Genomic DNA, 27034 nt, shown 5'->3' with positions numbered 1-27034 from the left:
AGGAAGTTATTGAAGAAGATTGCTAATTGTATGAGGTGACTTGCATTTTATTTTTTAAAGTAATACCTACCATGATGTTCAATAGTTGGTGACATTTGCTATGCACGCTGTAATTGCGGTGACAGGAATGGGGACGCATTTTGTTTCTGAGCTGGCACGAAGTGATGCCTACTCAAAATGGTCGACCAGTTTTAAGTAGAGACAGGTATACACTTCAGTGGAGTAAGACATGTGAACAGCAGTCACTCTAGATGCAAAATGGTGGGTGAATGCGGAGGCAAAAATTAGGAATACCTGTTGCTTACAGTTAATGATAGGTCACTTAGTTTACACCCATTTCAGCTTTACGCAAAAATTGTTTAAAAAAAAAGCAGTACTGCTCATTGTTAAAGCGACTTTACCATTTCAAACTATGTCAGATATATTACATGTGTGTCATTGTTGAACATCTATGAGATATCTCTTTCTTTGACTGAAAAATATGTAACTGGACCCTTCCTCAAATTCATAATATTTTCCCAAAGTGGGTATGCGTGGCTTCATATAAAAATAAACTTGGAGGGTCCACAAATTAATTTATTTAAGTACAACCCATGTTGCATAAGGCAGACAATGTATAAAAAAATATTGCAAACAGTGAACAAATAAGTCCCCTGTAAAAATCTAAACTCCTGCTAGTGCGATGGTGTATAGTGCTACATTGCCACCTTTCAATGAAGTAGAAATGAAATCACACACCCTAAGTGGGTCTTTTAAGAATGTTCAGTAAGCATGCCCCCATATGTAAGGTAATGGTGAACACAGAGTCCGTTGAGGTGCTCTGGCCCTTATCTCTCCTGCACATGCTCATGTGAGTTATTTGGGTTTAGGATGACCAAAGACTGGGTTACAGCAGGCCCTGTTAGACAGGCCATTGTCTTGCCTGCATATCCCGTTTGTGCCGAATCAACCAACATATGCTTGTTTTTATTTCTAGTTGTAATTTGGGACGGTCATTACGCCCCACCAGTTTTCAATGTCACCAGCCACCCCTGAATGAATAACAATAACGCAGCATCCGCAGCTGCCTGGACCAAGGGCCCCATCCAGACACAGCTATTCCGCAGACAGCAGAGAAAACTAGCATTTTAACTCAGGTATTTTTCAGTTAGTAAGCTTGCTGCATTTCTTCTCATAATAGAGCGCAGCTGCAGGGTGATTGTGCGCCTCTGTTAACGTTTTCATGTTAATGGCAGCGCCCTTCATGGGCTGCAATTAACATGGAAACTTTAAAAAAGGCACACTATCACCCCGTAGCCCAGCTCTATTTAAGAGAAGAAATGCAGGAAGCTTACAAACACAGCGTGTGCTTTTAAGTGATTATAAAAGCACACGCTGTGTTTGGTGCTGCATTTCCTTTGTTTTCTAGAGTGTGACTGCGGGCAGTTTTGTGCTTAATCGCAGCTCCTGACGGGCTCTGCAATTAACACAATGAACCCCACAGCCGCACTCTGGAAAACAAAAGACATTTAGAAATAGGGAGCACTTGCTAAATGCAGAGGCGGCATGAATGGTCTCGGAGATGTGCGCGCCACAGACACAGCAGTGCGCGCTCCAGGGCACGGAGGTGAGCGGCCGCCCAGGCGCGCGGCTTCGTGGGAACACTGTTTATAACTACTCTGCCTAAATCTACAGAACCCCCGCCTCTGGAACACTTAGGGGACACAATAAGGGTTCTAAATATGTAAAGATAGTGCAGTTCCTAGCACCAAAGTCAATTTTGTACAGCACTTTATCCCAATGTGGGCAGTGAAATGTGGAATTTCACTTACCCAGGGCATAGAAAGCTCATTTTATAAGGGTCCTCCTTATAAATACCTGACCCCGCCCCCTACCCTGGAAAAACTAGGGGAGACCCTGAGGGTACCTAATATGCCCCAACATTGTAGGTTATCCATTTTTAAGTGCCCCAAACACCAAAGTCGAGTTTGGGCACAATTAATTTTTAAAAGCAGTCCTACAACACAGAGTTACGTTTAAACTCGCCTCAGGCTTCAGCAGTGCACACAAGCAAGTGCAGAAAAGGCTGCTAGCCTCTAAATTGCCATGCCCTATTATATACTAGGGACTTAAAGGTAGTTTTAATCTGCCTGCCCTATGATGTACTAGGGCCTTATAGTTTAGGTCATGCCAATCACAGAGGTACCCCAACCCATAGTGTACCCTAGTGTATATAGATGTATAAAAGTATCTCTTCCAGCATAGCACTGGTCCTAGGCCTGGTTAGGTGGAGTCCAGGGTCCGTCAGAGTCAGTTATCACCTGTGCCTGCCCGCAAAATGTTGGGGGGTGCCCAGGCCACAGGATGACTTTGTAACAGCCCAGATCTCTGTACTGGGGTTGAATGTTTGACATCGTTAAGCATTCCGTCCATCATGTGGGTCATAAATAAGTCACAAGCTTTGCACCTGGGACATGAGCCATGGATAACATGGCTGCTGTACGAGCCACAGACCATGGATGGAGCCACAATCTATGAACCTCCATGGCCCCTAGGCCCTGTTCTGCAACCATAACTTCACTGCAACTGTGAATTTTGGTGTTTTTAATACATTTCAGAGTTTTTTTTCTTAACTATAAAAAGCTGTTAATATTAATCCTAACCATAACTTCACTTAAGCTATAGTTTATTCAGTTAAGTTATGGGTTTTCGATGATATACTACATTCAACTTCTATGAAAGTATACCTTAACCTTCTGTGCATGACCTTCAGTTGGCTGCAGATAATAGTTTTCGATCCTCTTCCATGCCACTTACTTTATCTCATAGGAGCAAACGTTTACACATAAAATCACCTACAGAGATGCCATTGGGTTAAAAATCATATGATGTTACTTTCTGTGGTGTCATTTAGGGTCAAAGGGCACATGAGGTCAACTCCATTACTGTTGGCATTTTGGTGAATCAATGTCCAAGAATGGGCACGATTTTAATCTCTGCACAAAGCACTTTTTAGGTCTCGCCTGCTAATGCGCTTGCGCATTGCTGGCGAGAGATATATGGGCTTAACCAGAGCTTAACCAAATGGGCGATTTCAGGCAGTGCCCGTGAAAAGCACGTGCACGCATCAAAGCCACCAGCCTCCCTCCCACAAGCGTCCCCCAGCGTGCGCTCTGCCTCAGGCATTTCTCCTCCCCTAATTATTCACGGCCGGCCGGCCGTACTTTCACTTTCACGTGTCTCGTTTTAACTTGTTTTTTAAACTTATTTTGCTTTCCTTTTCACCCGTTTCTTTTAACTTGTTTGTTTCCACTTTCTTGTTTATTATTCACTTTTGCTTTAAGCGTGCTGACCCCCTCACCCCTCCTATAACACTGCTTGCCTGACCCCATCACCCCTTCGAGCTGGCAGTTTTTTTGTCAATTAAAATTAACGCCACAGTGATTCACAATGTGTGTGTCACAGCACTAGAGTGCTCCGTGAAAAGTAACTTGGGGCGCCGCGCAACAAGCATACATTTTGTTGCTTTCACTTCTCGTTCGCGTCTCTACTGTTTTTTCATCCTCGTGTCACACCCCCCTGCATGCCCCGCACTCCGTCGCTTCTGTCCGTCCCCTAAAGTTTTAAAACAGTTCTGTCTTCCTCTCGGTCTATTTCTTTCTAACACTCTACATGAATACATGCATCTGTTGCTTCCCCAGCGCTCCCCTCCCCACTCCACAGCTGACCCTCGCTTCATGCAACATCAGACTTTGTTTTTTATTATTCACTTTTGCTTTAAGCGTGCTGACTCCCTCACCCCTCCCATAACACTGCTTGCCTGACCTCATCACCCCTTCGAGCTGGCTGTTTTTTTGTCAATTAAAATTAACGCTACAGTGATTCACAATGTGTGTGTCACAGCACTACAGTGCTCAGTGAAAAGTAACTTGGGGCACCACGCAACAAGCATACAGTTTGGGAACCAACACATATGCTCTGTCACTTCGAATAGTGGCATCGGGCTTCCCATGCACGATTATCTTGTTTCTATTCAAAAGGTAAAACAAATTAAGCAGTATATTTGTTTGTGCATTACTGTAACATTTGGAAGCGGAAGGTTCGTGCTTCACCCACAGCAGCTCCCGTGTGTAAGGACTCGCCTCACAAATCAGGCCTGAGTCAGTGATTTATTTTTCAACTTTGCCTCTGATCAGGATGTTTATCACTGCAGAAGAGCGTCTGAATGAATCACTCATTCTCCTTTGAGCGGCGCTTGTTTCTCTTGTGTTCTATTCAGTGCTATATAAAAAGTAGACATTCTCTGTTGATGTTGGTACTGAACAGATGCAAAAAATAAATTAGCAGAGTTTAAAGAAAAAGAATTTGAATAATGATGGCATAAATTCCAAGCTAGAATGAGTACCATTGCTTAAACATCTATTTCTTTTCACATCTATTCAAAACGACAATCTCACCTCAAATCTACACAGCGGCAGTTAAACTTACCAAACTGGCATGTAGGTAGAGAAGACCACGTTGAATTCATCTGGCAGACAATTTCATCAGTGCCGTTTAAAGCGTAACCGTCATTGCAACTAACCTCCATCTTGTCAAAGACACGATATTGCTTCCCCTCGACGCCTGTGGCGCTGTAGACGAGGACGGCGTGGCCATTTTCCACCACTGGTTTAGGACAGAGAACTAGCGAAAGAAGGAAGGTAAAGTAAGACTATGTAAGATTCCAAGAAAGGGAACATCAAGGCATCAAGTCATATAGAGGGGACTTCTTGTTCTGCTAATGTTTTAAAATATGAACAGCTTGTACATTACATAGTTTATATTTTATAATGTAGGGACACATTAAGACTGCCTAGTACAACCCCGACATGAGATTGGTTCTGAAGGAAATTTAATTATCTGGAATGAAGAGCTGAGAAAAGACTAGTTAAACTTTAGGATAGCTTGCCCTTCGAGCATCTCTTCATTGTTTCATGTGTGGTAGAAACCAGGTAGGACACCGCAATCATATGGCAACTTTGATGACTTACCGGTGCAGAATTCACAGCTATGATCACAGTGTTGAAATAAAATGTACAGTTTCTGAATATGATACAACTTAAATGAAAAACAAAGAACTCCACAATGTCTTCAACCCTCAGATTACGTGAACCCTATCTGCCTGTTTTCACCACAAGGACAGCGTGCAGGATAATTTTCAAGCCTTCTATGTGCTGGGTTGGTGAGTGTTTATATTAAGATGGAGAGAATCAGTTGGGTGTTCAGCAAAACTCTGGCACTGCCTTGCAAAGCAGCCGCATAAATAGCAAGCAGACATGTTTTGGTACTACATAGTGAAAGGGTTAAGGAATGGAACGCAAATGATGTTGGTAATTCTCATATGTTCTGGGAAGCCAAATGTCCAGTGAAGTACCATAGGTCTCCTTGCAACAGCCTGCTAAAATCTATGCCTCTGTTGACAATGCACATAATACTGAAGGTCAGTGGCTAGAGAGGAGACAAATTTGAGTCAATGAAACTGCTATGCCACGCATTTGGGATAAAGAAACAATAGTCAGTCCAGTGGCGGCTAGCTCAAGTAAAAAATGGTGAGCATGAAAACACCACTCACCATAAACGTGGAGCAGCACAAACGCTGCAGCACTTCTCCTTTCCACGAACAGGAAGAACTTCCTTCCTGATGGTGGAACAGAACTCCAACCAATCCTGGAGCTGATTTCATGCTGTGAAAGCAGCTGCAGGATTGGTGGGAGCAGGCTCACCCAGCAATAATTTTTAGGCTGGGGGCGTGTGCCGGCAATCCTCAGGCTTTTTCACAGCCTGTGGATTGCTCAGCCGCGGTCGGTAGGGGAGTACCTGCCGGGGCGTGACGTAGGGAGGGGGAGAGGCAGGGTGGGGGTTAGTAATGTATGGATAATGGAGGTTTGCAGGTAAGGAAACATTTAAATAAATCAAACGAATTTCATTGCGCGCACTGCATTGCATTTGGGGTTGCAGTGCACGCAACGACATTCGTTTGATTTATTTATATTTTTACTTACCTGCAACCCTCCATTATCCATACATTACAAACCCCCACCCTGCCCCTCCACCTCCCCACGTCACCGCCCTGGCAAGTACTCCCCTACCGACCACGGCTGGGATTGCTGGGTCTACAGTGCACATGTCGGGCTGGCCGTCGCACGAGAGCCGGCCAATCCGATATGGGCACTGTAGAACAGTGCTAAAATACTGCATTTGCCGGATTCAACCCCACCCTCACCCTTACGCTGTAGACCGCGCAAGCCAAAGTGGTGACAAATAAGTAAAATGGGGTGGAACTGATATTTTATTTATTTGTTTGCCTGCTGCACTCACAGCAGGTGGTGTGACACTCCTGAGTAGGAGCTGCCACTGGATCATAGAGAATAGAGGTTGTAGAGTGGAGTGGCATAGAGTGGAGTGGCATAGAGTGAAGTGCTGTAGAGTGGAGTGGCATACAGTGTTGTGGCGAACAGTGTTGTTGCATGAAATGGAGTAGCATAGAATGGAGTGGTGTACAGTGGAGTAGAGTGGAGTGTTGTAGAGTGCCATGTCCTCGAGTGGTGTGTCGTAGAGTGTCTTAGAGAGGAGGGGCGTAGAGTGAAGTGGCATGTTGTACAGTGGAGTGGAGTGTCGCAGAGTGGAGTGATGTGTCATAGACTGAAGTGTTATAGAGTGGAGTGGAGTGGAGTGGAGTGGCATGCTGTACAGTGGAGTGGCATGTCGCAGAGTGTTGTACAATGGAGTAGAGTGGCGCAGAGTGGAGGGGCTTAGAGGCACGTGGAGAGTCATAGAGTGGCATGTCAGAGTGTCTTAGAATAGAGGGGCATTTAACAGAGTGGTGTAAAGTGACAAGGCATGTCGTGGAGTGGCAGAGAGTGACGTGGAATGCCATAGGGTACAGTGGATTGGAGTGGCATAGAGTGTTTTTGAGTGGAGTTGCGTACAGTGGATTTGCTTGTCGTCGTGTGGAGTGGCCAGTCGTTGAGTGTCATACAGTTGAGTGGCATCTGTGCATTTTCTTTGGAAAATACCCATTCCTTTGAGCGATGAAAAATAACTCACCACCATTAGCATACTCATATCAAAAAATAAACGATCATGTGTTTGCAAGGGAAACCTTAACGCTGTTATGAATGGATGCTTAGAATTCTGTAAAACACAGTTTGTGTAAGTGTGTGTGCTACTTCTTCCTTTGCAACGAGAACTTATTTATTTAACGTTTTCATTGCATAATAAACATCTGTTGCTTTTTCCTTCACTAAAATTACCTTCACAAAGGTGCCCTTTCCTAAATTTTCAGATATTCAAACTCGTTCATCGTCACTTTGTGTTTCATTGTGCAATTTTCTTTCAATTATGGTTGTCGACTGGATACATCAAATGATGAATATGTGTTTAGCAGTGGTGGCTGGTAAGGAACAGTGGAGGGGGCGGAGAAGGTGGGGGTGTTAGGAAAAAAAAACGTACCGGGGTCATTGTCGCAGTCGCCAGCCACCACCTCTCCAAGGATGAACCAGGAAGAACACAGTCTCCAAGAACCCCCTGACCAATCACCATGCTGCAATATAGCAGCCTTGTGATTGGTCTGAGCACCTTGGTTCGGCACTCAGATAGAGCTTGGAGGCTGGGCATGTTCTCCAGCTAGGATGTATAACACAGTCTGTGGAAAACATGCACAGTACGTATGACAGTTTGGCTGGCCCAAGATGGCTAACTAAATCCTCATGCGCACTTAAGGTGCAGCCACCATTCCTCCCTCCACAACGGATGTCAGGGGAGCCTTGCCCGGACCCACCCTAACAACCCAGCTGGCTGCATTGCAACTGCAATACTTAAAATATAATAATAATAACATTTCATTATAATTTTTGCACTGCTTTAAAGCAGTGGGACGACGCTCCTCCACCTTAGTGGTGGAGTCGCCCCTGGTGTTTAGTTTTGGCCACTCTGTCTTCGTCAGCTGGCACTTTGACAGTGAGAAGGTATTTAACGGAGTTTCCATTTGGTCAACATCTTGGAGCTATTCTTTGTAACCAATAAAAGTGCCATCTAACTACAGTAGAAAATAGCCCTCTATGTCTTTATGCACTCTCTGTATTTATAAAGTCATGCTTCCTTATCTATGGTTACTTTGTTCATGATGGAAAAGCTACTTCACCACAGCCCCAGTCAATAAAATGGTGCATTTCTGAACAGAACAACTTAAATTTCAGATATGAATGATTCTATGTAAGGAAGCTCTGGCCGCAATATAGGATCTCTGGGTCCAGGGCCTGCTGCCAAATGGAGGCGGGGGGGGGGGGCTGCTGTCCCTGCACATATTCATGTTATGTTATGTTATGTTATTGTCATTTTTATTGCGCACAGATGCTCCAGCTAAGAAGCGTCCTCTCGGTAGGATCGAGAGACAAGAGGAGGCCAAAACAAAGGGGGAAATGACCATAAGGGGGCATAGTAGATCTTCCCTGACCCCCTAGGTTTGATGTGGAGGCTTTGAAAGGGCCCCGCGGGGCAAAAAAAAAAAAACGTTTTTTTTGCGTGGGGAGCGCCCGGTACGCTTTTGTGCAATGGGCGGTGGTAATCTAAATGATGAGGGGGGGGGGGGCAGCGTTCAAAGCACATCAGCGTGCATAAACAACAAAATGTTTTTATCTACCACGTACTTGACTTATCTCTCTGAGATGCATTCCTTTGTGTTTCGGCAATGGTAGTCTGTTCATTACATAGATCGCCCGAGGGCGGTAGTACAGACCGCGCGTAGGAAAGGGTCAAAAGCCAGGGGTATAGGAGTATGTAACAAGCGAGCCATTTAATTGAAAAAACTAAACGTGACAAACGGTTGCAGGATCAGTGAAGGTTGATTTTATAATTGAAAGTATAACAGGATCAGTTACAATAAAATCGTCCATACGCAAACCATGGGTGAGTATCAAGGGTAACATTATTTCGAAGCTTTATTAATACAATAATCAATAATGAAAAATCGACATCAATAGGGTTGTCCGTATTCCTAGTCAGTACCCTTCCACGCCCGCCATGTGCACAAAGACCGCATACATCCCCATAACGTCAAGGCTAAGTAACTAGAACGTCATAAGGAGTTGCAAGTCGCTCCCATACTGGCGCCATTTTGGTCGAGGCCAGGCAGGTCCAGAGTATAGTTCAATGTCTCCAATAAGTAGCGGCAGGACCAGAATCCCTTTCGGCAGTTCCGGCTTCGTCATTACGAGCACTAGAAAACAAGACATTCTGGGCAATACCACCCTTTACGCAGCCCTTTATTCTACAAGATGGTGTCTTTCAAAAGCCAGGGGTATAGGAGTATGTAACAAGCGAGCCATTTAATTGAAAAAACTAAACGTGACAAACGGTTGCAGGATCAGTGAAGGTTGATTTTTTAATTGAAGGTATAACAGGATCAGTTACAATAAAATCGTCCATACGCACACCATGGGCGAGTATCATGGGTAACATTACTTCGAAGCTTTATTAATACAATAATCAATAATGAAAAATCGACATCAATAGGGTTGTCCGTATTCCCAGTCAGTACCCTTCCCCGCCCGCCATGTGCACAAAGACCGCATACATCCCCCATAACGTCAAGGCTAAGTAACTAGAACGTCATAAGGAGTTGCAAGTCGCTCCCATACTGGCGCCATTTTGGTCGAGGCCAGGCAGGTCCAGAGTATAGTTCAATGTCTCCAATAAGTAGCGGCAGGACCAGAATCCCTTTCGGCAGTTCTGGCTTCGTCATTACGAGCACTAGAAAACAAGACATTCTGGGCAATACCACCCTTGATGCAGCCCTTTATTCTACAAGATGGTGTCTTTCAAAAGCCAGGGGTATAGGAGTATGTAACAAGCGAGCCATTTAATTGAAAAAACTAAACGTGACAAACGGTTGCAGGATCAGTGAAGGTTGATTTTTTTATTGAAAGTATAACAGGATCAGTTACAATAAAATCGTCCATACGCATACCATGGGCGAGTATCATGGGTAACATTACTTCGAAGCTTTATTAATACAATAATCAATAATGAAAAATCGACATCAATAGGGTTTCCGTATTCCCAGTCAGTACCCTTCCCAGCCCGCAATGTGCAAAAAGACCGCATACATCCCCCATAACGTCAAGGCTAAGTAACTAGAACATCATAAGGAGTTGCAAGTCGCTCCCATACTGGCGCCATTTTGGTCGAGGCCAGGCAGGTCCAGAGTATAGTTCAATGTCTCCAATAAGTAGCGGCAGGACCAGAATCCCTTTCGGCAGTTCTGGCTTCGTCATTACGAGCACTAGAAAACAAGACATTCTGGGCAATACCACCCTTGACGCAGCCCTTTATGCTACAAGATGGTGTCTTCCATTCAGAAAATATTGTTGGCAGCATTTTGAAAGGAAAGATAAACGGCCGTTCTCCTAGTGAGTCTCACATTGTCACATTTATGAAGAATGTTGAAGAGTAGTATGTTGAAAATCTGAAGCCATCGTTCTACAAACTCTCAACCAGGAAGAGTCACCAAAAGGCAAAAAGTTCCGCTGGACCCCGGGAGCCGGCCGCCTATGTCGGGGGCGATCTCAGGCCACACCAGGGCAACAAGACTTGGGGAGGGGGCAGGAGCCAAGCGCCCCCTCCCAGTCCGCGCCACCACACCGCCCCTCGGGGGCCTCCGTCAAGCGGTTCAGGGAGGCACCGCAGGCAGCGGTTCTTCAGATCAGTGGCTCTCACCGGCAAGGCTCCCCTCCGTCAGCAGCGATCGTTGGCGCTGTGGTTGCGGCCGGAGGCCCCGCCTAGTCAACGCCCCGGCCTCTCCATGTCGTAGGCCGCAAGAGTGGGCGCAACTCAGCTGGCCGAGCGAGACTTGGGGAGGTGGCAGAAGCCAAGCGCCCCCTCCCAGTCCGCACCACCACACCGCCCCTCGGGGGCCTCCGTCAAGCGGTTCAGGGAGGCACCGCAGGCAGCTGTTCTTCAGATCAGTGGCTCTCACCGGCAAGGCTCCCCTCCGTCAGCAGCGATCATTGGCGCTGTGGTTGCGGCCGGAGGCCCCGCCTAGTCAACGCCCCGGCCTCTCCATGTCGTAGGCCGCAAGAGTGGGCGCAACTCAGCTGGCCGAGCGAGACTTGGGCAGGGGGCAGGAGCCAAGCGCCCCCTCCCAGTCCGCGCCACCACACCGCCCCTCGGGGGCCTCCGTCAAGCGGTTCAGGGAGGCACCGCAGGCAGCGGTTCTTCAGATCAGTGGCTCTCACCGGCAAGGCTCCCCTCCGTCAGCAGCGATCGTTGGCGCTATGGTTGCGGCCGGAGGCCCCGCCTAGTCAACGCCTCGGCCTCTCCATGTCGTAGGCCGCAAGAGTGGGCGCAACTCAGCTGGCCGAGCGAGACTTGGGGAGGGGGCAGGAGCCAAGTGCCCCCTCCCAGTCCGCGCCACCACACCGCCCCTCGGGGGCCTCCGTCAAGCGGTTCAGGGAGGCACCGCAGGCAGCGGTTCTTCAGATCAGTGGCTCTCACCGGCAAGGCTCCCCTCCGTCAGCAGCGATCGTTGGCGCTGTGGTTGCGGCCGGAGGCCCCGCCTAGTCAACGCCCTGGCCTCTCCATGTCGTAGGCCGCAAGAGTGGGCGCAACTCAGCTGGCCGAGCGAGACTTGGGGAGGGGGCAGGAGCCAAGCGCCCCCTCCCAGTCCGCGCCACCACACCGCCCCTCGGGGGCCTTTGTCAAGCGGTTCTGGGAGGCACCGCAGGCAGCGGTTCTTCAGATCACAACAGAGTCTCATGCTCGATCGATTGAGCTGGCCGAATCAGGCAACAAGAAGGTGGGGGGGGGCACTTCTTGCTCAACCACCACCTGAGGAGGTGGTACTCTCTTCCTAGGAGGTGGAGGTGGTGGTGGGGATGCACCAGCTGAAGCTACAACACTTGCCATTGCTAAGTGATGAAAAAAGGTCTTCCTCTCACAAAGATGAAAGTCAGAGTGAGGAAACAAGGAGGGGTTTTCATCATTTGGGACAAAAAATAGTTCTAAACCAATGAAAAGTGTTATTTTTAGGTCACATGACCTAGCCTTACATCATTAGGAACCCAAAAGTGAAATGAACCAATGAAAAGTTTTATTAACAAGTCACATGACCTGTTATGCTTACATTACGCGCTCCGCGCCGCACCCCGGATCGCTTCCGGGAAGCTGCGCTTCGCGCCTCGCGCACCGGAGCACTTCCGGGTACGCTAACGCGGCGCGTCATATGACGCATTACGCGACAACGCGATACGTCGCGGTTACGCGACGCGTCACGATGTTGTTTTCTAACGCGGCAGTTGCGCAAACAGAACGTTTATCGGCCGGGCATATGGAATACATACACATTCATACCATACAATCAGGGCATGTACACACAGTCACACCATACAATTTTTCACGTTCACAGTGATGGTCTGCACTCCATGCAATATCTCACAGCGCTTGTCTATGTCTTTCCCTACATGGAGCACGGTGCGGTCCATGTCCACTCCATTCTTCAGTCGGAACTCCGATGTAACCTACAGAGGAGAAAAGAAAGGGGGGGATACAGCATTCAGAGGATGTCAGCGCGCGCAAACACGAAAAAGCTTCTACTTACCATGTATCAGACTAGCTGCAGGAACGTGTGATACAACAGATCTTGGCTATCCCTTTCGCATTATTTTTCTGTGTAACATATCCTCCCCTTCTTATGATGACAAAAAATGTTTCATTTTGTTTGTCTCTAAATTCGAGTTCCCTCTTCGTGTATTTGTTTCTCAATTAGTCTTATTTTATGGGACAAAATACCACACCTTACATTCGGCAGATACCTTAAGCTACGGTCGACCATTTTCTAACAATTCTGGAAAAAGGGAGGTGTGACGGATACAAATTTCAATCAATCCAAAATTCAGGCAAAGGGTCTGCATTATCCGTCTTCTATTGTTTGGGAATAACAGCCATTATTCTAAAATCCTACCAACCTAGACGATTGTTATGACGCTGATTCCATACTTCCTTCGAAAACTCTTTTTTGCAAAAATGTCACTATACAAATACGGGCCTACAACCACGTGGGCCGGCCACGGAGCAAACTGGAATCGTATATGATGAGGGGACATTTACACTGTAGAAAAACGTAACGGGCGGGCAATTAGGTTGCAGGAATTAAGGTGTCTAACAGTTGCGGAATCGGTGGACGTTAATTTTATAATGAAAGTACGACAGGACCAGTTACAATGAAATTATCTAGATATACATTTGCGGGCAAGTACCATGAGTAACGTTAATTTGAACTTTCAATAGTACAGTAATGAATAATACATCAGAACTTAATATCAATAGGGATGTGCAAATGTTCAATCAGTACCCGTCCCCGCCCGCCATGTGCTCCAAAACTGCATACATATCTTGTGATATCAAGGCTGAGCAACCAGTACACATCAAGGAGTTGCTAGTCTCATTTATACCGACGCCATTTTGGGCGAGGCCGGGCAGGTCCAGAATATAGTCAAAATGTCTCCACCAACCAGCGTTCGGAACAGAACCCCTTTCAGCAATCCAAAAAGTTCCGTTAAATGACAACAGAAGGGACAGGCAACAAGAACCATCAGTCAAAGAGGGGAGGGCAAGTTCTTCTCTACCGGGTCACGTTGGGGCTCCACCGGAACTGATCGAATTGGTAGTCTACAGTGTTTCTGGATGTTTCAGACTGAAGCTGGCGTCAGCATGAGAGCACCCCGTGGCTACGTCGTGGCCATTCCGCGAGCAATCATGGCAGTCGCTCCCCACCAGAAGTCTGCGGGAGTCGGGGGCCCCGGTGACTCTTGTAGTATCTTCAAGGCTGAGGGGACGCTTTAGGGAATGGGGCCCATGCCCTAGCAGTCAAGCGTCCGAGTTACAGGGTTGCCCAGAGCCATCCTTGCAGGCCAGGCCCAAATCTGTGGAGCCGACCGCCATTTCGTGAGCTCCGTGGCAGCCGCCTGTCGCTGTACCGCAAGAGTGGGTGCAATTCAGCCGGATGGCGGGTGAGACACTGTAATAGCAAGAGCAGGCGCAACTCAGCTGGCCGAGCGAGGCACTGTGCCGCAAGAGCGGGCACAATTCAGCTGGCCGAGTGAAGCGCTGGGGTGCAGCTGAGAAACCTCCACCTGGGGAGGTGGGGGAGGCTCGTTCGCGCCACCTCTCCCTTCCAGTGCACCCCACGCCGTCTCCTGGCGCAGGTATATGTGATGGTCGGACGAGGGCACCGCAGGACGTGTCTTCAGGTCAAACGGATTGTGGGACAAGGTCCAGAATGGAAGAGTCACCAAAAGGCAAAAAGTTCCGCCTGACCCCGGGAGCCGGCCGCCTATGTCGGGGGCGATCTCAGGCCACACCAGGGCAACAAGACTTGGGGAGGGGGCAGGAGCCAAGCGCCCCCTCCGAGTCCGCGCTACCACACCGCCCCTCGGGGGCCTCCATCAAGCGGCTCAGGGAGGCACCGCAGGCAGCGGTTCTTCAGATCAGTGGTCTCACCGGCAAGGCTCCCCTCCGTCAGCAGCGATCGTTGGCGCTGTGGTTGCGGCCGGAGGCCCCGCCTAGTCAACGCCCCGGCCTCTCCATCTCGTAGGCCGCAGAGTAGTCGGGGAGAAATCCCGGGAACGGCGGCATGCATTTGGATCGATGTTGCAGCAGGCTGCCATGTAAATAGTTATTTAATAAAACGTTTTATCCTGTTACTTTGCTGGTGTGTTGTATATATTTATAATATTTGCATAGGGTTTGTCGTTATTTTGGGCGGGGTGGGCGGCGGAGCCGAGCTGTCTTGCTGCCATCATGGCGTCGAGCTCGGTTCCTCTCACTAGTTTCATATTTCTCATGAGGGGTTGTTCCTAATGTTTCTATTTTAGCGAGGTCAAAAAGAGATCCCATTAGTGGCCTACTGATTTTGCTTGATTCCTTTTGTTTTTTCTAACGATTTTTCACTATCTGCAAAGACTAAACAGAGTATAGCGACTTTGTGCTTGTTTGTAAATAGAGAATGAACCAAAGAGAACCAATTCCAAAACAGTAAATGCTTGGATAACAATCAATCAAATGGAGAGGGAAGCAGGCACGACGGATTACAACGGGGGCAAAGGCCTGCGTTACCTACCCTTCACTATCTGCAAAGAGAGAATACTCCTAAAAGAAAAGAGGGGGGGGCAGCGTTCAAAGCACATCAGCGTGCATAAACACGAAAATGTTTTTACCTACCACGTACTTGACATTTTAAAGCTTTTGATATTTGCTAATAAAAAAACATTGAAATTCACTGAAAAAACCATAGGTTATAGACCATATATAGTTAGGAATTAGCATTTACAAAACCTTGAAAATTCACTGAAAAAACCATGGGTTATAGACCATATATAGTTAGGAATTAGCATTTACAAAACCTTATTTTACTCACACAAAACCATTGAAATTCCATATATAGTTAGTTGCACTAACTATATATCGCGCACCCGCAATCCACTGCTGATGATGTCACATATTACATCATTCATGACATGGTCAGTGACATCACTGATGACATCACTGATGACATCTCAAATGACATCACTGATGACATCACTGATGACATCATCCAGTGACTGTGTGTTTCTGTAAAGTTTAAATATGTTTTACATATTGAAGAATGAGTAGATGTAGAAGTGTCTGGATGAAGGATTTAGTAGGTGCGTGACTGACTGTATGAGTGAGTGATTAAATGTGTCTCACTGAGTGCATGGGTTAGTGACTAATACTATATACCCACACACATATATATACACACACACATATCTAAATAAATATATATTTTAATATTTTTTTCACAAGAATGTATTTTTTTATGCTTTAGATAGGGTCGAGAAAAAGGGGCGCTGATTAACGCCATACCAAAACAAACACTGGTAATTCCAACAGGTGTGGCTTTCATTTGCTGCACCCTGCACTCACACAGGCACCCCATCACACACATTGGCACAAGACCCATCCTGTACTCACACCAGTACACTGCTCAATGTGTAACCACACAGCCACAACTCACAGACATATAGACAAACCCTTCTACTACACTCAAGCAGACATACTGATACTCATACACTCATCACCCTGGGTGCATAAAGGCACAACTCACTCTACAGTCAATTGGAAACAACTCACATTACACTCCTACAGGCGCACCCCTCCCCTGAAACCGCATAGGCACACTACTGATCCTTATACTCATGCACTCCATCTGCCAGAACTCAGAGATACTTCCTTCACCTTGCCCTCACAACACATTCAGAAACCCTGAGCTCACACGGACACCCTACTCCCCCTCACACTTCTCAATCAGCACTCACACAGACTCCCCTCAAGCTATTCTCACAACGCATACCACACACAGCACACAAACTAGAAAATTAAACTATACAGGCAGACTCATCCTACAATTATACAGACAGACACTCTCCTCATCTTGCAATCACAATACACACCATTCACCCTGCACTCAGACACACTGCTCATCCTGCACCCAGAAAGACACACTGCTCACGGGATAAGGTCAAGGCTGAACTGGGATCACAAAACAGCCCTGGCAATTAGGTCCAACTGGCCCGCCGGGGGAGGGGGGCGGGAATGGGGGGGAGGCAGGGGGGGGGTAAAACTGCAAAACCGTTCCCCACGAACAAAAAACTGCCCCACTGGTCCAAAACGCCCCCCACCCTTCCATCCCACCAGGGAAAAGCCCGGTGCCCGCTCGGGCCAGTCTGGCCATGTATAAAGCTTTTGTCAACACAATTTATATACGCATATTTAAGCTAGATTTTCAATTCGCACGGACATATACAAATTATAATATCTTACTGCATTCTCACGTTAAAAGCCAATATCCTATCCAGAAAAAGCCCTACAATCTCTAACGTTAGGAAGGTACCCAATCCACTACTTTAAAAATGTTGCAAACAAGCGTGTCTTGTTCTGTATTTATTTAAAATATCGAGACATAGGCATATAATATGCTTCATGTACCCTCTGTGGTGAAGAGGCACAGGGGGCCTCCTTAGTGGGCTCAGGCTCCCACGTTCTCTACAGGTGGCTGCACAAAGAGCTTTGCAGGAGGGGTCTTTTTCAGACACGTCCCGGGAATCTGCTCAGATGACAGGCCTAGGTGACAAGCTGTGGTACGAAGACCTGGTAGTCAGTTTTATGCTCTCTCCACTCCAAGGACTGGACTAATAGACCAACAGGCACATGCATCAAGAAAAGCTTTTGCGAGTCCTTAATTGCGATTATTAAGGAATCGCAATTAAGGACTCTCAAAAGCCTATGCATGTAGGAATTGCTATTAAAATAATGATTCCTGAACATTCCTTTATTGTGACTCGCTAATTGCGAGTCGCAATGAAGGAATGCCTTCCCATTCATTCCTATGGGACTGTATGGGAGATTGCATGCACAATTTGCGAGTACCAACAGGTACTCACAAATTGTGCATGCAATTTCAAGGGTGCAAGGGTGTCCTAAGAACATCCTGTTGCACCCCTGAAATTTCTCGGTGCACACATGTTGCGCACACACATGCCCCAAGGGCATGTGTGTGTGTAACCTACAACTTTGAAAAATGCACTTCAGTGCATTTTTCAACGTTTTTGCAAAATACCATCAAATTCCACTTCATGGTAATTTGCGCCCTCTAATAGCGAAATTGCTATTTTAAAGTAGTTCTTGAATTGCATTTAAGGAATCGCAAATTGCAATTCCTTAAATGCCATCGCAATTTGAGAAATCGCAATTATTTGCAAATTCTCAAATTGTGAGTGCCATGAACCTTGATGCATCACAATGCCCTTTTTGCGGGCGCAAACAGATGGTTTTGCATATCGCACCATTTGCGCTTCAGAAAATGGATGATGCATGTGCCTGCAAGACATGAGACGAAGTTATGAGTTACTCGCCCCGACCAATCAGTGACCCACCAATTAATTACTTACATTTGCAGGCAGTGAGGCTGGAAAAAACTCTTACCAATAGTCTGCATGGGGCTCCGTTTAATTTGCATTACGACACTGGCAAGCAAAGGGAAAGCAGGTGATCAAGGTGTTAGCACTGTCCCTCCAACTTCCATCATTCGGTGCCGCATAATATACGTACATTTGTTACTGTTACAATTGATTCTGAGACGCACACGAGTGCTGCTTGTGTTCAACGATTCATGGGTCTGTCGTCATATGTGTAATGCTGCGGCTCCAACACAGTGTTGCGCATTGTGAATGCCTGGGACTGACGTGATGTCCCGCGACGCAACATTACAGATGTGCTTTACGGTTCAGTGGCACCTAACAGATTATAATGTATTTTGAAATGACGTAACAGGTACCTCGTTCTAAAATTGCTATCTGTGCCTGCTGCTTTCATCCTACATATTGATGTTTAAGGCACAAATGACTGTAGAATGTAATTTTAGGGGTGAAACATGAACAGGCTATAATTAAAGATAGAATGCGTGCAGTGTTACTGCTCGTTTCAGGTTCAGAAATTGGAGTAGACATAACAACCTATGTAAAGTGAAGTACTTTCAAACAGGAGTAAGTTCCAAAATGTAATCGAGAACTGGATCACCAGGGCTTGAACAGTAACAAGCATCTCTGCTCCAACCGCCTTCCTTCAACCATAATCCTACGAGGATTCTTTACCCACAGCCATGGTTCTGGAACCTTAGAGGGCTGCCAATGACAGTGCAAGAACATGCACGAAACAATAAGCACATTAAATAATAACAATGAAACAAACATATACAGGCATTAAATAAATTACCTGACAGCCGGTGCTTTAGAAAGCCACACAGAGCAAAAGCAGCTTCAAAACAGAAACCCTGCTGTAAGATTGTGTGATGCAGTCTAGTGTTTGGGGGTGGAGCCAGGGAAGGAGCAGGAACAGGAGGAGCTGGGAGACGGTCTAGGGGCAGTTAGAATAGGGACAGGGACCAGCATGGAAGTATAATAAAGTACTCCTATTTACAACATAGTCCAGCGTCATTATTGGGTAGCAAGATGCTACAGCTGGCGACGAGGGTGGGATCGGGCACACTGTGCACCGGACACCGATCCCGTGACGCTACATGACCCTGTCCCCGGTGATGCTGATGAAGAGTTTGCCATCGCGACCACCGCGATCAAAGGGAGCGCTGCGGCAAAGATTAAGCCGCCAGAAACACTGCCTGCCTGTCCCTAAGCTCTGTGGAGCATAGTCCTGCTGCAAGTGAGCGCCTAGAGAAAGCAGCGAGCATGATCGCGCGCCAAAAAGCATTCAAAAGCTCACCCCCGAAGCGTGAGTGTCGAGACGGGAGACGCGACGTCGGGAGCTCACCCCGGTCGTCCCCGTGCTGTCCGCTGCTGTGGTGGAAACAGTGGCAGTTTCTGCATACCAAAAGGAGCCCCTGCACACGGTGAGTGCTGCGAGTGGGTCCGAGTGACTGCAAGTGGGGAGGAAAGCCAAATCTCGTGAGAGACGAGACCTCATAGCGGCTGCCATCTTAGAGTCAGGCGGCCAGAGAGACATCCCCATGTGAAGAATGTAAGCGGCCATTTTGAGGTCAGGCAGTATCCAGAATCAACAAGTATTAGCAACTGTTAGAACAAGCATTGGCAACTGTAATGAAACAAACATTGGTAAATGTAAAGAACCAGCACTGGTCACTGCACAAGAGCAGGCTGTGGCATATGTAAAGCAACAAGCAATGGTAAAGGCAAGAAACATAAATGGACCAAGCACGGGCAAGCACAAGTAACAAACAAAGACGACCTTGAGCACAATCAAACACTGTTACAAGCCAGTACAAACCTCGAATGCGACAAATGTAAGAGGTAAAGCAACTACAAACAAGCATTGGTAAAGACAAGAAGAGAAATAGTACAACAAGCATTGGCAAATGCAAAAGAGCAAGCCTTGGCAAAGGTCAACGGACAAACACTGATACAAGCAACCAAAGTGGAATGAACAAAAGTGACTGTTAGCAACAAGCGAAGATCGCACTGAATAATAAACAAGCACAAGCCCACACCAATCCCGAATGTAACGAGCACGATGTCAAATTTACCATGCCTCATCGCGGTAGAGCCACAAAACACCTGCAGCTAGCATGCAACTCTAAAGGAAGCGGGAGTTCGCTGAGCCACGAGTCACGAGTCACGAATGGTGTAGCTGAGAGGTGGCCATTCCGAACTCAAGAAATCCAAATCTCACTCACTGAAGCATACCGAGATAGTCGCGAAGCTTACCAACCTCAAAAGGAAACGACCAGATCAAGGATTTTGGCCGAAGAGAGCCAGCAAAGAAGACGGGTAGCAAAGTGAACAGTTCTGTGACCGTATCAGATCATGGCGGTGGGAGAAGCAACACGACGGTCCAATCCCTGCATTGAAGTGCCGCCCCACTGACGGTCAGAGTTTGGGTCCCAAATGGAACCGGTGGCTGGAATCACTAGATGACTTTCTTGACGCAATCGGTGAGCGAAGAGATGGAAAACGTCAGATGCTACTCCTCCAACTGGTGGGTCATGAGGGACGACGCTTAATCAGAACATTCTCTGAAAAGGACACAGAGACCTATGAAAGACTCCAAGAAAAGCTACGCGCCCATTTCAACGCACAGGCAGACGTGGATCATGATCGCATTGCATTCAACACAGCACGGCAGGAACCAGGAGAACCATTACCAAACTTCGGTAGGTAATAATGGGGTAAACCCTTACCTCATCGACCTGGGTCAGTGCAATGTTATATAAAAGGGGGTGGTCGATTACAAAAAAGTTAAACATCTCATTACTTAAGAAGAAGGGTACATCAACTAAGTAAGTCTCATTTAGATTGCATTTAATCCAGCTACTTGCAGTGATTTGCTGCAGTTATACATATATTATATTTCAAATTCATACAATACATGGTAAATTCAACTTAATTCTTAAGTTAGTGCTCGGTGATTGTCAGATAAAGAAAGGGATTTAAAGAAGGGTAGGGTGTGTTTGGAAAAGAATAAGGGACAAAGAAAAGGAATTGTGTCCTTTAAACAATTCAGTCTTATTCAACAAAACATTTCTAGTCATGTTACAGATCACAGTGTGTTCCCACAGTGTACACTATACACATTAGTTGAATTTGGCTAATTTCCGGTAGGGTGTGTATGTGTAGGTCATGATGTCGACGTTTCGACCCCCAAGTTAAGGGCAGATGGGTCCTCAGTTTGGGGTCTTCCTCAGGACAATTAAAAACAGTGACAGTGAGCACCTAGGAAAACAAAAATGTGTGTCACTAGATGTAGTCAATTAAAATCTAAAAAACAAGGCCAAAATTGGAGATGTACCTACATGTGCAGGCGAACGAGGGGTGACCCGTCTGACTTGGGACTCGCGCCTGTGTCGTGGTTCTCTAAAGAAAATAGATTACGGTTAGGAAGGATAATGAGGGCAGGTCCTAATAATCTGGGCAACGCAGATTAACAACGACTTACTCAGTTCGCCCGTGCAGTGGATGGCGATACTAGGACCGGTCTAGCTGTGGGTGAGGCAAGCGTCCTTCAACCAGCGGGCGGTCCAGTCGAGCGTGTAGATGAGTTACACAATCTGAAAAAACATATAGAAACTGTATTCCTAGGTATGACTACTCTATGTGGTAGACTAGATTCAAGAAAGGGGGTGGAGGTCAAGGGTGTGTCCATGAAATGCGGGCCCATAGACCCGTCGGTCGGACGCTTATCCATCCCCGGCCATGGGGGACATCCCTCCCATGCGGTATATGAGGCAACAATACGAAACAACTAGCATAAATGAGCGGTCTCATAAAGAAAGGGGAAGACATAAGGGGAACCCTAATCTCTCCCAGGCGTGAGGGCCCATGTTGGTGAGAGGAAAAATAAATAGTATACGATGTTATATTGCCAGAAAAAGTCGCGCTATTATGAGCGTAACTCCTCGAAGTTGAAATCAAATGCATTCAAAGGGATTGGGTATGTTACTGCATAACTATGGGTATGACTGAGCAGAAAAATCCCGCGGTATATTGCCAGGAAAAGTCGCGCTATCTGGGTAAGCCAGGACAGTGAGCGTAATTCCTCGACATTTAGTCAATTTAGGCTAGTGCATTCAGAAGATTTCCAGTTAGGGTGAATTCCTACATAATTGTCGGAGTTGTGCCGCCTGGGGTGGTCAAGGCAGAGAGATCGTAATCTAATCTGGTGAATTAGCAAAGACGAAGCGGAGCGAGCTTACCTGCGAGAACCGCTGCCGGATCGTCCACAGTGACAGCTCGCAGGCGCACGTCTGCCTGTAGATGTAACAGACGTATCCAGGGCGCGTCTCCAAGGGGCGTGTCAAAGCACCTCGCGGTGCCGCCGCTGGCTGCTGCGCGGCTTGTGGAAGGTGAGGAGCGCATGCGCCGGCCATGAGACGCTGGAAAAAACTCCGAGAGGTCTCTCAGAATAACTAAAGCATCGCGCAGGTCAAGGGGGCGGAAAATGGATAAATCGTGATCCTCTAATGTCACCTCGCTCATTGAGCCTAGATACTGGGAAGGCATCAATGGGTGTGAACTAGTAGAAAATCAGTACTCGTATTATGCATAGATCTGTGGCTAACCTCTACACAGGCGATGTTGAGGTACGTGGTGTGGATCACTCATATATGTACGCATCCCATAATGATTTTATATCACCCTAAGTGTGTGGATGTACAGTTCCCCCAAGGGTCCCTGCCCTGGAAATCACATATTGAATCATTGGACCGTACTGCACAAGGTCTCTAAAGATGGATCACTTATGTGTATACATCCCTCGTGGCATCATCGTTAACATTTGTATGCAGAAGTACAGTTCAACAGAGTACCCCTGCCCTGGATATAAAACATCTAGACGTACATATCCCACATTATTTCATACTGTAATATTGATACCAATGTCCATTCAAACAAAGTGTCCCTGTACTGGATATACCACCATTATGTTATGACATCTTACTGGTCGGGTACCAGTCCAGCCAATTGGGAGTAAGTGGCATCAAGTTCATTCAGGCCATTGTCCACGGTGTCCAAAGTGTACATCCATTTACACTCCCTAACATTTAACAGTGAATTCAGGTTGCCCCCCCTGGGACCCACAGTGATTTTCTCGATCACCAGCCATTTGAAGGATTCAGGGGTGTGTGATTTAGACGTGAAGTGTTCAACCAGAGGGGAGCCCGGTGTCTGACACCTAATTCTGCTACAGTGTTGTAAAATACGTTTTTTCACATGTTGTTTGGTTTGTCCGATGTATACCAGATCGCAAGGACATATGATGGCGTAGATAACGTCACTTGTGTTGCAGTTAGTCATTGTTTTCAAGGTAACTGTGTTGTTACGATAGTTCCAAACCTTGGTTTCCAATGCCTGTGGGCACGCTTTGCACTTCGTGCATTTGAAATGGCCGACCACTTGGGGAAGGTTCCATATGCTTTGCAGAGTGGGAGGCGTCGGGGTTCCTAGATAAGACGAAACCACTTTGTCCCTGATGTTTTTAGCTTTCTTGAACGCATGCATCGGCAGTTGTTCATGGTCGATCACATCTGATACCATAGGCCAGTGTCTGTTTACCGTCTTCTTAATCTGGTTACTCTTCGTGCAAAAAGTAGTCACGCAGATGATCCTTTCGGAGTCCACGGGACGTTCTCTAGGCTTCAAAAGTTCCTCCCTTGGGCTGTACCAGGCTCTCTTTCTTGCTCTAGTCACCAGTCGTCTTGGGTAGCCTCTTTCCATTAGTCTCCTAATCAGAAGATCAGATTCTAGGAAGTAGTCTTCTTTGAGTGAGCAGTTCCTCCTTATCCGGAGAAACTGCCCAAACGGTAGATTATCCCGTAGGCTTCTAGTATGGTGACTTGTGTACCGTAGTAGACTGTTCCGTTCAGTGGGTTTACGGAAGAGGGTTGTATGGATGCGACCATTCCGGACCTTGATACTGATGTCTAAGAAATCCACTGAGGTCCTACTCATGTTCATGGTGAACTGGATGTCTTTAGACTGGTTATTCAGCCAACTGAAGAATCCATTGAGATCATCTACACTCCCATTCCATAGCATCAGCACATCATCAATGTACCTCCGCCACATCCAAATATTGGATTCAAATGGATTAGTCCCTGTGAGGATGTGGTCTCCTTCAAATTCCGCCATATACAGTATTGCTAAGTCCGGGGCAAATGCAGCCCCCATCGCCACTCCCTTACTCTGGAAGAAGAATTCATCCTGAAAGACGAAGAAATTCTTCTTCATCGCCACCTCCAGGAGTTGAATGATGAAATCCGTTGGTACCTGGGTTGGTTGGGTTCTCCTGTCCAGTGCCCTTCTCATGGTTTCTAGAGCCGGGTCCTGGGGGATGCTCGTATATAATGAGACAATGTCTAATGTGACCATTATTTGTTTATCCTGATCAAAGGCAATTTCATCCACTTGATTAATGATCTGCATGGTGTCTCTGACATAGGTGGCAGTCCCAGTTGCTAGGGGTTTCAAAAACGTATCTATGTATTTACATAGAGGTTCAAGAAGAGAACCGCAGCCCGATACAATGGGGCGTCCCGGTGGTTTGGTCATGTCCTTATGTATCTTAGGGAGCGTGTAGATCGTCGGTGTTCTGGGTTGTGCGACGTTCAGATACTCGTATTCTTTCTGAGTCAGGAATCCCTCTTCCCGGCCTTTATCCGTGATCTCTCGGATCAGTCTCCTAATCTCCCTGGTAGGATCGGCGTTGGTCGCAGTATAGCTCACTCCATCCCGGAGCTGTGTGTAGATCTCTTCTTTGTAATTTTGGACATCTTGGAGGACTATCGCCCCTCCTTTGTCCGCCGGTTTGATTACCAGTAATTTGTTGTTACTTAAATTGTCCAGTGCTTGTCTCTCACCCTGAGTGATGTTATGTTTGACATAGGTACGTGTTGTGCAAATGTCCATCACTTCTTGCATCACCATGTTCTCATATGCAAGGATCCGATGTGGTGTCTGGTGAGTTCTGGGAGTGAAGGTTGATGGCGGTCGTAGTCCGGTTACTGAATTGGTAGTTGGAGTGGGAGAGTGAAGGAAGAAGTGCTTAAGCCTGATTTTCCGAAAGAAGCGGGTCAGTTCCGATCTTATGTTGAAGTGATTCGGGTGAGATGTTGGTACAAAAGATAGTCCTTTATTCAACACACTTGTCTCTTCCGGAGTGAGAACATGCTGAGAAACATGGTGATGCAAGAAGTGATGGACATTTGCACAACACGTACCTATGTCAAACATAACATCACTCAGGGTGAGAGACAAGCACTGGACAATTTAAGTAACAACAAATTACTGGTAATCAAACCGGCGGACAAAGGAGGGGCGATAGTCCTCCAAGATGTCCAAAATTACAAAGAAGAGATCTACACACAGCTCCGGGATGGAGTGAGCTATACTGCGACCAACGCCGATCCTACCAGGGAGATTAGGAGACTGATCCGAGAGATCACGGATAAAGGCCGGGAAGAGGGATTCCTGACTCAGAAAGAATACGAGTATCTGAACGTCGCACAACCCAGAACACCGACGATCTACACGCTCCCTAAGATACATAAGGACATGACCAAACCACCGGGACGCCCCATTGTATCGGGCTGCGGTTCTCTTCTTGAACCTCTATGTAAATACATAGATACGTTTTTGAAACCCCTAGCAACTGGGACTGCCACCTATGTCAGAGACACCATGCAGATCATTAATCAAGTGGATGAAATTGCCTTTGATCAGGATAAACAAATAATGGTCACATTAGACATTGTCTCATTATATACGAGCATCCCCCAGGACCCGGCTCTAGAAACCATGAGAAGGGCACTGGACAGGAGAACCCAACCAACCCAGGTACCAACGGATTTCATCATTCAACTCCTGGAGGTGGCGATGAAGAAGAATTTCTTCGTCTTTCAGGATGAATTCTTCTTCCAGAGTAAGGGAGTGGCGATGGGGGCTGCATTTGCCCCGGACTTAGCAATACTGTATATGGCGGAATTTGAAGGAGACCACATCCTCACAGGGACTAATCCATTTGAATCCAATATTTGGATGTGGCGGAGGTACATTGATGATGTGCTGATGCTATGGAATGGGAGTGTAGATGATCTCAATGGATTCTTCAGTTGGCTGAATAACCAGTCTAAAGACATCCAGTTCACCATGAACATGAGTAGGACCTCAGTGGATTTCTTAGACATCAGTATCAAGGTCCGGAATGGTCGCATCCATACAACCCTCTTCCGTAAACCCACTGAACGGAACAGTCTACTACGGTACACAAGTCACCATACTAGAAGCCTACGGGATAATCTACCGTTTGGGCAGTTTCTCCGGATAAGGAGGAACTGCTCACTCAAAGAAGACTACTTCCTAGAATCTGATCTTCTGATTAGGAGACTAATGGAAAGAGGCTACCCAAGACGACTGGTGACTAGAGCAAGAAAGAGAGCCTGGTACAGCCCAAGGGAGGAACTTTTGAAGCCTAGAGAACGTCCCGTGGACTCCGAAAGGATCATCTGCGTGACTACTTTTTGCACGAAGAGTAACCAGATTAAGAAGACGGTAAACAGACACTGGCCTATGGTATCAGATGTGATCGACCATGAACAACTGCCGATGCATGCGTTCAAGAAAGCTAAAAACATCAGGGACAAAGTGGTTTCGTCTTATCTAGGAACCCCGACGCCTCCCACTCTGCAAAGCATATGGAACCTTCCCCAAGTGGTCGGCCATTTCAAATGCACGAAGTGCAAAGCGTGCCCACAGGCATTGGAAACCAAGGTTTGGAACTATCGTAACAACACAGTTACCTTGAAAACAATGACTAACTGCAACACAAGTGACGTTATCTACGCCATCATATGTCCTTGCGATCTGGTATACATCGGACAAACCAAACAACATGTGAAAAAACGTATTTTACAACACTGTAGCAGAATTAGGTGTCAGACACCGGGCTCCCCTCTGGTTGAACACTTCACGTCTAAATC

The 27034-nt window shown here is 46.8% G+C and overlaps 1 protein-coding gene across 1 annotated transcript in view; it reads right to left on the bottom strand.

Moving 5' to 3' along the window:
- Positions 1-27034, bottom strand: part of LOC144755524 (C4b-binding protein alpha chain-like) — a 553044-nt gene that overhangs the window by 16788 nt on the left and 509222 nt on the right. Inside the window, exon 14 of the mRNA XM_078644533.1 lies at positions 4468-4662. Coding sequence (XP_078500659.1) covers positions 4468-4662 — 195 coding nt within the window. The remainder of the gene's footprint in view (positions 1-4467; positions 4663-27034) is intronic.

This window comes from Lissotriton helveticus, chromosome 5_1 (genome assembly GCF_964261635.1).
Source record: "Lissotriton helveticus chromosome 5_1, aLisHel1.1, whole genome shotgun sequence".
Lineage (NCBI taxonomy): Eukaryota > Metazoa > Chordata > Amphibia > Caudata > Salamandridae > Lissotriton > Lissotriton helveticus.
This window is presented reverse-complemented; position numbering and strand designations above follow the sequence as displayed.